Here is an 11,726-nt window from a genome sequence, read left to right as displayed (position 1 = left end):
GTGTCCAAGTAAAAATAGGTGTCCAAGTAGTCACAGTGAGACTAACTGGCAACCTAGCCTGTGGCGTAAGTCGCCATGCTCCGGCCAACACTATAGCAGGGCTTATTCTTCTCCCTCATGTGTAGTGAAACAAAATGTTAACACCTTGGGTTCATTCAGTTCCATTCCCTGTGTCTACCTGTGTCAATATAATCCCGATTTGGAGGCAGCTCTCATTTTCCCTAAACAGGGAAAGCAGAGTAAATTCCTCTTAAAATCAAAAGCTAGTAATATACATCCTAAAATAAAGACTCATCAAGGTCTCAGTTCAGGTTTAATACAAACTACAAAATATTAATGGGTTGCTCTACTGATACATCATACAAACCAGTGGCCTGCCCACAACACCAACTCAGGCCATTCCTACCAAAGGAAGAAAGGCTGGTCTCTCCACCCCATGTAGGAAAGGCCTGCCTTCTAACAGACCACAATTCGGCTGAATCTGAAGTCTTGTGTTTTACTCATGGGGAAAAAAAAAAATACAGAAGAGGTTTTGTTCTCATGGCTGCCCACTGCAGCCTGGCACTAAAACAGCCCAGCGCTCACTTCTGCTTGGAGAAATATTCTTTGCTCTTTTGGACATCAGGCTTGATGGTATCACTGCCAGGTTTCCAGCCAGCAGGGCACACTGCAAAAGAAAGGTACCACTAATTAATAACCTTCTCAATGGTATGCACCACCATTCTCCTATGGACAAAACCAGTTCTGCACCCTAAAGAGCCTACCCCAGGAAACCTACCCCTGCAATCGGTCTAAGATCATTCAGCCTTTTAGTGTAACCTAACAATTTTACAAACATTATATAATCATCACCACAGCCTTAAAATACTATTATGCCTAATTTATTCATGTAGCACTTAAAATTTAAATTTTCCACAAAAAAGGCAAGTTTAAATGATTTGCCAACACTCTCCAATCCTTAAGGGGAAAAAAAAAGCTAAATAAATGATACACATAGAACTATGTAAACCCTTAACACTAAACTGTTTCCCTCTGACAGCCCTTCAGAACTCTGAAGGCAGCAACCTCAGTCTGCCTTCTCAGCATTCTTCTAACTCTACCAAACTGGATAGCCTGAACCTTATAAAGGATCAAGAACTTAACAGAAGCCCCTGCTTGTTTCATTAAGTAACTGCCATCTACCCCTCGGTAAGCAAAAGGCAAAGTTTGAGATTTTTCATGAATGTAAATACAGAAAGCACAGCCTTCAACCTTTTCCTGACAATGCCTAAGAATGTGTCTCAGGCTAGCCTGAAGAAAATGAGGCAAGGGGACTAATCTCTGATTTTTCTTTTTCTTTTTTTGATATAGAGTCTCGCTGTGTTGCCCAGGCTGGAGTTCAGTGGCGTGATCCCCACCTCTGTCTCACTGCAACCTTGGTCTCCCAGGTTCAAGCGATTCTCCTGCATCAGCCTCCCAAGTAGCTGGGATTACAGGTGCCCGCCACCACACCTGGCTAATTTTTATATTTTTAGTAGAGATGGGGTTTCACGATGTTGGCCAGGCTGATCTCAAACTCCTGACCTCAGGTTATCTGCCTGCCTCAGCCTCCCAAAGTGCTAGGATTACAGGCGTGAGCCACCGCACCTGGCCTGATTTTTCCACCGCCATGTGCTGTCATATTCTACAAGACACGTAATCATCAAAGTCCAGCAAGAGCAGCAAGAGTCTCAATTGCTCAAGTGAGACATAGGGAGGCCCCTCTTTGGTCCAAGGATATCATAACCTCAGATATCAAGACTCTACAAACAGCTCTCTAGGCACAAGGTATAGATGGAACAAGAGCTAAATAGAAGGACCAGCTGCCATTATTTTCCTAAAATCTCCATCTGATTGTTAGTTATTGGCTTTAGTGATATCAAAGGGTTACAATACAGGTCCTAAAGATAAACAAGTTGGAAAGAACAGCATAAAAGCAAATAAATACCAGCCTGGCCAACATAATGAAACCCCGTCTCTACTAAAAATATAAAAAATTAGGGGGCTGGGCGCGGTGGCTCAAGCCTGTAATCCCAGCACTTTGGGAGGCCGAGACGGGCGGATCACAAAGTCAGGAGATCGAGACCATCCTGGCTAACACGGTGAAACCCCGTCTCTACTAAAAAATACAAAAAACTAGCCAGGCGAGGTGGCGGGCGCCTGTAGTCCCAGCTACTCGGGAGGCTGAGGCAGGAGAATGGCGTGAACCCGGGAGGCGGAGCTTGCAGTGAGCTGAGATCCAGCCACTGCACTCCAGCCTGGGCGACAGAGCGAGACTCCATCTCAAAAAAAAAAAAAAAAAAAATTAGCTGGGCGTGGTGGTGAGCGCCTGTAATCCCAGGTACTCGGGAGGCTGAGGCAGGAGAATTGCTTGAGGCAGAGGTTGCAGTGAGCTGAGATCACGCCACTGCACTCTAGCCTGGATGACAGTGCGAGACTCCATCTCAAAAAAAAAAAAAGTGTTTGGCAGCTGGGCACAGTGGTTCATGCCTATAATCCCAGTGCTTTGGGAGGCCAAGGCGGAGGACTGCTTGAGCTTGAGCTCAGGAGTTCTGAGACCAGCCTGGCCAACATGGCAAAATCGCATCTCTACAAAACATACAAAAATTAGTGGGACGTGGTGGTGGGCCCCTGTAGTCCTAGCTACTCAGGAAGCTGATGCTAGAGAATCGCTTGAACCCAGGAGGTGGAGGCTGCAGTAAGCCGAGATCACACCACTGCACTCCAGTCTGGGCAACAAAACAAGATTCTGTCTCAAAAAAAAAAAAAAAATATATATATATATATATAGTGTTTGGCATTCACAGGCTCTTAAATGGTGCCTATTTAAGAAGCTGTACATGTTCCAGTGGGATGGGAAGCAGAAGAGACCAACAGCCTGAAGAAGCAAGCTTCTGAGTCATGAAAGCTTGTGTTTGGGAGACTAACCTATATGTAGGTTCCCAGGAAAGTCCAGTTAAAGGGCCTACTTTGCCACTGCCCGCTCCTTCTTAATGCTGAACCTCATCTCCCACAAGGGGGCAGTCTCAGCAGGTGTCAGCTGAGCCATGTGTTATCTGTCCAGACTAACTGCCCACACATCCTTCTGAAAAGGGTACCTCCTGGTTATCAGTGCTCACTGATCCCTATATAATCAGACTCTTACAGGGATTAAAAAGTAATCCCTGTAAAAAGATTACTTGGCGCTAGCCAAACTAGCACCTTTGGGTCTTCCCAAACATATACCACTAATCCAGACTCTAGTAACTTCATTTTCTTTAAATCACAGGATCAGAGCTAAAATGGGCCTTAGAAAGCTAGTCTGGGCTGGGTGTGATGGCTCATGGGAGGTGGAGGTTGCAGTGAGCCAAGACTGCGCCACTGCACTCCAGCCTGGGCAACAGATCAAGACTCTGTCTTGTAATCAATCAATCAATAAATACAAATATGAACTATATGGATTAACCTCTTCTCTCAACAAAGTTATTTTTAAAATGGCCTGCTTCATCTCTAGATGTGATTCCCAACCATTTTGTTTTGCCCTAATACATCTGTGAGATCATCCTACATTTAGATCTTTAGGAGTGACTGATTCTAAATGAGCAGGGCAGAAGAGAGGAGTATGTACACTTCGAATAAAAAGTCTTTATATTCTCCTTCCCAAGCTTTTCCATTACCCTCACCCTCATACACTGTAATCCAGGGGCTTCAATATCTTGAAGAGATACCCCTTTTCTTATTTGGTAGCTTCTGTTCCTACTATCTTTCCCATTCTACCACCACTCTGTTGTCCTTTTATTAGACAGATGGCTTACCTTCCCCATGTTTGTCAGTGAACTGGAAGGCCTGAACTAGTCTCAAAGTCTCATCCACAGAGCGGCCGACAGGGAGGTCATTTACAGTGATCTGCCGAAGAATACCCTTATCATCAATGATAAAGAGGCCCCTGGGAAAAGAGATGAAAAGAAAAGCAATACAGGTTTAGAGATGTGCTTTGTTAGAATACAGAAGCTTGAAGTCTTAAGGAAATGGACTGGTCTCCACATTCGTACTGGCCTGGGCTTAGTGAGAAGGCCCCTGCATAAGGGAATGAAATGATGAAGGAGTCTCTACAGATCAGGGCTCTAGATTTCTCCAAATAAAAGGCTTTCAGCCAACTGGATACTTGTCCTGATGACAAACCTGAATGAGATGCCTTCATCAGCCTTTAAGACCCCATAATCCTGAGCAATGGTGCGCTTCGGGTCTGATACCAAAGGAATATTCATGGGTCCCAGTCCTCCTTGTTTCTTAGGTGTGTTGATCCTATGGCAAAAGGCAAACACAGTTACATGCAAACTCTTCACTTAACTGTACCTATTCCTCTTTCCCCCTTTCCCATATTCCTAATCTAACTTTCCAAAAAAACTGTTATTTTCCTTTTCCAGCAATAAAGTGAATGCTGAGAACAGTTAAAGTAGGTTACTAGGGTACACTCAACTGCAACTGAAGCTGCTGCTTCTCTGCTGCCAGGTCACGAGAGCAGTAAGAGAAAGTCAGACTTTGCACTTCTTCCATGAGAAGCCAATACTTGAAAGTCTATTGCCAAAGCTTCCCAGTTGCTGTTTTAAAGTTTACATGCGGCCGGGCGCGGTGGCTCACGCCTGTAATCCCAGCACTTTGGGAGGCCGAGGTGGGCAGATCATGAGGTCAGGAGATCGAGACCATCTTGGCTAACACGGTGAAACCCCATGTCTACTAAAAATACAAAAAATTAGCCAGGCGTGGTGGCGGGCGCCTGTAGTCCCAGCTACTCGGGAGGCTGAGGCAGGAGAATGGCGTGAACCCGGGAAGCGGAGCTTGCAGTGAGCGGAGATCGCACCACTGCACTCCAGCCTGGGCAACAGAGCAAGACTGTCTCCAAAAAAAAGAAAAAAAAAAGTTCACATGCCAGCCGGGCGCAGTGGCTCACGCCTGTAATCCCAGCACTTTGGGAGGCCAAGGCGGGCAGATCATGAGGTCAGGAGATCGAGACCATCCTGGCTAACACAGTGAAACCCCATCTCTACTAAAAATACAAAAAACTAGCCGGGCTGGTGGTGGGCACCCATAGTCCCAGCTACTCTGGAGGCTGAGGCAGGAGAATGGCGGGAACCCGGGAGGCGGAGCTTGCAAGTGAGCCAAGATCACACCACTGCCCTCTAGCCTGGGCGACAGAGCGAGACTCCATCTCAAAAAATAAAAAAAAAGTTCATATGCCAAATGAACCAAGAGATTTACCATGCTAGATGACAGAAGTGAGAATCCACAGAAGCACCAATCACTTGGCAGTTGAGTTTCTTAAATTCTTCTGCCCTATCACTGAAAGCGATGATCTCCGTAGGGCACACAAAGGTGAAGTCAAGAGGATAAAAGAAGAACACAACATATTTTCCTGGGGGAAAAACAGGAGTCATGGTTAGCATTTGACACAGACTTCCTTGCTTTATACTTTCCTATACAAAAAGAAGCAAGTTGATGGCTGCCACAATAACCACTAAATGCCAAGATGCTCGATATAAGATGTCTCCTAGTAGCTACTTTTAGAACCTGGTGCATTAGGAAGACCTGAATGAAAGAAACTTCCAATCCTATGCTTTATTCTCCTGCCTCCATATTCTTAGCTGCCAACCACAGAATAAACACTGTTCAGTCTAATTTTGATCTTTTCTGAGTGGCTAAAATTAGCATAAACACCAAGTTCTCCAAAGATAGCAAAAGCAAGGATGCACTTATAAGCATGGCCTAATACCAACGCTTAACAAACAGTGCCCAGAGAAGCTGAATTGCAGCACTCCTCTGCTGTAGAGATAAGACACCAATAAGAAGTCAGAGCCTTTGCACTTCTCCCGTGATGAACCACAGTAATGGAACAAGCATGGTTTAAGTGATCACATGTGTTTCTAACGTGCCTGACAGGACAGGAAAAATTTTAAGCCAGGCACAGTGGTGCGTGCTTGTAGTCCCAGCTACTTGGGAGGCTGAGGTGGGAGGATCCCTTGACCCCAGGAGTTTGAGGCCAGCCTGGGCAACAGAGCAAGACTATCTCAAAACAACAAAAAATATATATATACATATACACAGAGAGAGAGAAAGAAAAGACAAAAGTACTAGTGAGTAACAGAACTTCTAGCTGCAATTTTAATGAAGTCACCGGGATTAGCCACTGAAATAACAGGTCTTCAAACTGGTCAGGCAGCCTAGCCTTTTCACCACACCCAGCGGGCTTAAATACTAGAACAATTCCAAATATTCACTCATTTCCAGGTAGCAGCAATGTTTGCAAAGTCAAATAGGCTGGGTGTGTTGGCTCAGCCTGGCATGGTGGCTCACGTCTGTAATCCCAGCAGTTTGGTAGGCCGAGGCAGGTGGATCACCTGAGGTCGGGAGTTCAAGACCAGCCTGACCAACATGGTGAAACGTGTCTCTACTAAAAATACAAAAATTAGGCCGGGCGCGGTGGCTCAAGCCTGTAATCCCAGCACTTTGGGAGGCCGAGACGGGCGGATCACGAGGTCAGGAGATCGAGACCATCCTGGCTAACACGGTGAAACCCCGTCTCTACTAAAAATACAAAAAACTAGCCGGGCAAGGTGGCGGGCGCCTGTAGTCCCAGCTACTCGGGAGGCTGAGGCAGGAGAATGGCGTAAACCCGGGAGGCGGAGCTTGCAGTGAGCTGAGATCCGGCCACTGCACTCCAGCCCGGGCGACAGAGCGAGACTCCGTCTCAAAAAAAAAAAAAAAAAAACAAAATACAAAAATTAGTTGGGCGTGATAGCGGGGGCCTGAAATCCCAGCTACTCGGGAGGCTGAGCCAGGAGAATCACTTGAACTGGGGAGATGGAGGTCACAGTGACCCAAGACCATGCCACTGCACTGCAGCCTGTGCAACAAGAGCAAAATTCCATCTCAAAAAAAAAAAAGTCAAACAAGCAGCCCTTTTTGACATTACCACTTTGCAGTATCACTGGAAACTAACTCATCTAAACAACCCCTGCAGGGCTCTGCCTAACAAGCACCATGGGGCCTCAGCAAGTCAAACCCTGGAGGGCAGAGAGCAGCTCCTCCTAGACCTCCTGCTTATACTCCTGGGCCAAGGTCACCTCCCTACGGTGCAACTTACCTTGTTTGCTAGGAGAAGCCCCATCAACAAACTGTGATTATGTCAGGAAACCTAGTCAAATGTTCTACCAAAAACTAACTTCAGGAACTGATGCTACACCACTGAGAAAAGGACACTTGACACCTGAGTTTCAGGTTTGCATTCTAAGGAATCTATATCCTCAACTGTCCCAGGAGATCCAGCTGCTCTGGGACTACAAGGTAAAGGAAGGAGGAGCCTCAACAGAACTTGCCAAGTGTCTGCATGAAACTATGACAACAGAAAGGAGAGTTGTTCCATCTGTAATATCAACCCTCCTCTGGGGTCAAAACAGGCAAGGGGAAGTGCCTAGCCCTCAGCTTAATATTAACAGCTGTAATATATACGTGACCCAAACAAACTGAACAAGCAGTGTCACAGCTCCAAGAGTTGAATGAGTTCTGAGACTTTAAATGTAGAATGTCTCTTATAACAAGAGATAATGCAAATTTCTCCAACAATAAAATAGAGGAGGGTCAGATGCAGTAGCTCACACCTGTTATCCCAGCACTTTGAAAGGCTGGGGCAGGTAGAGGGCTTGAGCCCAGGAGTTGGAGACCAGCCTGGGCAACATGGTGCCCATCTCTACAAAAAACACAAAAATGAGCCGGGCATGGTGGCATGCCCCTACAGTCCCAGCTACACGGGAGGCTGAGGTGGGAGGACTGCTTGAGTCCAGAGAGGTAGAGACTGCAGTGAGCCATGACTGCGCCACTACACTCCAGCCTGGGTGACAGAATGAGACCCTGTCTCAAAAATAAAAATAAATAAAGAAAATAGAGAAGGAATACTAAAAAGATAATTGAGCTAGTATGTCCGGACATAATGAAGCATGTGGTTTCTCCAGAAGTGGTTTGGTCCTAGGATATATACCCTGTAATCACTTGATAATCACCACTTCAACATGAAGGTAACAACCTAAATACTTCTTTCTAGGAGACAAAACGTTTTACAGTCAAACATAACACTGACACAAATCTAACAAGCCATCCCTAGAATATAAAATAACTCCATCTCACTGAGCCCAGTGTAAATTCTCTTACCTTTGTAGTCAGACAGGCTGATATCTTTAAACTGACCATCTGGCATAACGGCTGTGGCTTTGAAGTTGGGGGCAGGGTGCCCAATTTTAGCATTTCCTGAAGACATCTTCCTATCAGCTAGAAATAACAGAAATGAATTAGAAACAAGCCTTAATTTTCTAGATAACCAGCAGCCTTCACCTACTTAAGAGACTTAGCTGTAGAACAATCAAAGCATTGTCCAGTGTCCCTGAATACATTAAATGTTATTTTAGTAAGAAGCTCAGGCTAGCAGTCAAGGGTCACAATCAGAGCTTTCCAACTTTTGAAACAAAACAAGTCTCTGAATCTCAGCCTTTGTTTTCATTTAAAAACGACAAGGCAATTTCTTTATATACTAAGATAACCTCTCACTCTTTCTGAACCATAATTAGTGCAGTGGCATCTTATTCATTATACAGAAGCAGAGAGGGAGGCAGGTGAAGATTCTCAAACCAGAATCCAAATGCACAATGCCACAAACACTTTTGTCTGGCTCATAAAGTCATGTTGACCTTTCCCATTACTGTGCCTCCACCTGCCGCCTTAATAACGTCAGAAGCATATTTGACTTTTCTCCAGGTAGCTTTGTCCAAGACAGCACACGACCTATAACTAACACAACTTGTTTTATTTATTTATTTATTTTTGGATGGAGTTTCGCTCTTGGGGCCCAGGCTGGAGTGCAATGGCGCTATCTCGGCTCACCGCAGCCTCCACCTCTAGGGTTCAAGTGATTCTCCTGCCTCAGCCTCCGGAGTATCTGGGATTACAGGTGCTCGTCACTACACCCGGCTAATTTTTTTGTAGTTTTATTGGAGACAGGGTTTCTCCATGTTGGTCAGGCTGGTCTCGAACTCCTCACCTCAGGTGATAGCCCAACTCAGCCTCCCAAAATGCTGGGATTACAGGCATAAGCCACTGCACCCTTCCAGCCAGTCCAACTTTTAAGAGGCAAGACCACTGGGCGCAGTGGCTCACACCTGTAATCCCAGCACTTTGGAAGGCCGAGGCAGGCGGATCACAAGGTCAGGAGTTCGAGACCAGTCTGGCCAACATGGTGAAACCCTGTCTCTACTAAAAATACAAAAATTAGCCGGGAGTGGTGGTGCATGCCTGTAATCGCAACTACTCAGGAGGCTGCTGAAGCAGGTGAATCGCTTGAACCCGGGACACAGAGGTTGCAGTAAGCCGAGATCACACCACTGCACTCCAGCCTGGGCGACAGAGTGAGACTTTTCACTCTGGGCGATACAGTGCAGAAAAAAAAAAGCAGGTGGGCGGGGGCGGGAAGACCAAGATATTGGCTTCTGCTTAATTTCAAATCTTTAGGTATTGTGTAAGCCCTAGAAGTCCCTTCACAAATGGGTTCCTGATTTCTGGGCTAATATCCCAGGGTGAAAAGAAGTAGAACAAGAATCAATTTACTGCTGAAAAAGAAGGTTGCGCTGGATTCACCCAGATCAACACCAAGATAAGCATCGAGATCTTGGCCTGTAATGCCAGCACTTTGGGAGCTGAGACAGGTAGATCACCTCAAGTCAGGAGTTCGAGAACAGCCCGGCCAACATAGTGAAACCCCGTCTCTAACAAAAATACAAAAAGCCGGGTGTGGTGACATGCGCCTGTAGTGCCATCTACTCCGGAGGCTGAGGCAGGAGAATCACTTGAAACCGGGAGGCGGAGGCTGCAGTGAGCCGAGATCCCGCCACTGCACTCCAGCCTGGGAGACAGAACAAGACTCCCTCTCAAAAAAAAAAATAAAAAGTTCGCGACAGGCCTGGCCAACATTGTGAAACCCCGTCTCTACTAAAAGTACAAAAAAAAAAAAAAATTAGCCGGGCGTGGTGACGGGCGTCTGCAGTCCCAGCTACTCCGGAGGCTAAGGCAGGAGAATGGCGTGAACCCGGGAGGCGGAGCTTGCAGTGAGCCGAGATCGCACCACTGTACTCCAGCATGGGCGACAAAGCGAGAGACTCCATCTCAAAGAAAAAAAAAAAAAAACAGCAAAAATTTGCCGGGGCTTGGTGGCACACGCCTGTAATTCCAGCTACTCGCGAGACTGAGGGAGAATTGCTTGAGTTCGGGAGACAGAGGTTGTTGCAGTAAGCCAAGATCGCACCACTGCACTCCAGCCTGGCCGACACAGCGAGACTCTGTCTCAAAAAACAGAGTTTTAACCCTCTAAGCCGCAGTCTAAAAGTTTTTCCAAGTCTTAAAGTTCTTTAAAAACTGTTTTTTAAAAAGTCCTTAACACCTTCAACGACAAAAAACAAAAACCAAAAACTAACGCATGCTGCAACTTGGGTGTCCCCAAATGGCCTTCTCGTCCCATCCTACTTTCCCAGGTGGCCCCCAAGTACAAAACCCAACCAATTCGGGGTAAAGGCTGCTTCAGGCCGGCGACGGGCCCCTTCAGGGGATCTGCCCAGTGCCGAGGGCCACACCCCTAAACCCCACTTCAGGTACCCCCGTCCCTCCCCAGCACTGGGTAAAGTACCAGCAGAAAGACTGCTTCAGCGGGGACATTTGGGCACATCACTAACTCCATTCTACGTACAGGAAAATAAAGACGGGGAAAGGGTACCCGAAGCTCCGCAGCTAGTCAAGGCTCAGGACCCGCAACAGCATTTAGACAAATACTGGCTGTCTTCTACAGCCACGAGTCCAGATACAGGTCCATTCCAGAAGCTTCCCAAACCCACCCCGCCCGGCAGGAGGCTAGTCTTGGAGACCCCACCACCAGCCCGCCCAGATGCCGCGCCACGTGCTCAAATTGCTGGGGGACGACTCGACTCGAGTCCACGCTAGCCTTGGGGTTCAACCACGTCCCCGCACCTACGTGGGGGGCCCACGAAAGGGATGCGCGTAGCGCTCAGGCAGTCTCGGGCTCCGGGTCTCCCCTGGCTGCCTCACGCATCACAGTACCCCCACCCGAGGGCGGACGAGCCCCGGACAGGAGGAGGAAGAGGCAACAGGCAAGAAGGGCGCGCCGCGCCTTACTCCGCAGAGGCCGCGCTGCCCACACTCACCAGTCCTAACACAAGTCACAGAAACAAACCACCGAAGCCAGGCAAGAACAAAACGCGCAAAATCCGCCCGGGGCGCTCCCTTTATAGCCAGTAGGGCTCTCGCGAGAGTCGGAGCGGACCGGGGGTTCTGGAGGAGGAGAAAGAGGAGGGGGATGTGACCCGAGCCCCGCCCGGCGCGCCCCACCGGAATGACTCGGCGCTTTTCTTCGTGGGGGCGGGTGCGGAAATACTAATCCCCCTCCTTGCTGCGGGTGACTGAGGCTGGAGTTAGTCGCTCTTGTGGCCGCTCGCAAAGCCAAACGCTTAGGTTAATCCAAGGTCTCTGCGGAAAACCAGGATTCTCTTTTTTTTTTTTTTTTTTTTTTTGAGACGGAGTCTTGCTCTGTCGCCCGGGCTGGAGTGCAGTGGCCGGATCTCAGCTCACTGCAAGCTCCGCCTCCCGGGTTTACGCCATTCTCCTGCCTCAGCCTCCCGAGT

At 47.6% G+C, this 11,726-nt stretch overlaps 1 protein-coding gene across 2 annotated transcripts; it reads right to left on the bottom strand.

The window, feature by feature from the left end:
• Positions 1-294: 294 nt before the first annotated feature.
• PRDX1 (peroxiredoxin 1) lies at positions 295-11,434 on the bottom strand. 2 transcript variants are annotated; one of them, XM_033226616.1, is made up of 6 exons: positions 11,250-11,434; positions 8,200-8,316; positions 5,257-5,410; positions 4,180-4,302; positions 3,813-3,943; positions 295-667 (listed from the first exon to the last, which is right to left on the bottom strand). In XM_033226616.1, the coding sequence occupies exons 2-6, from the start codon at positions 8,303-8,305 to the stop codon at positions 582-584; spliced, it is 600 nt and encodes a 199-aa protein (XP_033082507.1). In that variant the 5' UTR covers positions 8,306-8,316; positions 11,250-11,434; the 3' UTR covers positions 295-581. The 2 variants fall into 2 exon arrangements, with proteins under 2 accessions (XP_033082507.1, XP_033082508.1); XM_033226617.1 differs by lacking the exon at positions 11,250-11,434 and adding an exon at positions 11,060-11,169.
• Positions 11,435-11,726: the final 292 nt, after the last annotated feature.

This window comes from Trachypithecus francoisi, unplaced genomic scaffold (genome assembly GCF_009764315.1).
Source record: "Trachypithecus francoisi isolate TF-2019V2 unplaced genomic scaffold, Tfra_2.0 Lachesis_group12, whole genome shotgun sequence".
NCBI lineage: Eukaryota > Metazoa > Chordata > Mammalia > Primates > Cercopithecidae > Trachypithecus > Trachypithecus francoisi.
This window is presented reverse-complemented; position numbering and strand designations above follow the sequence as displayed.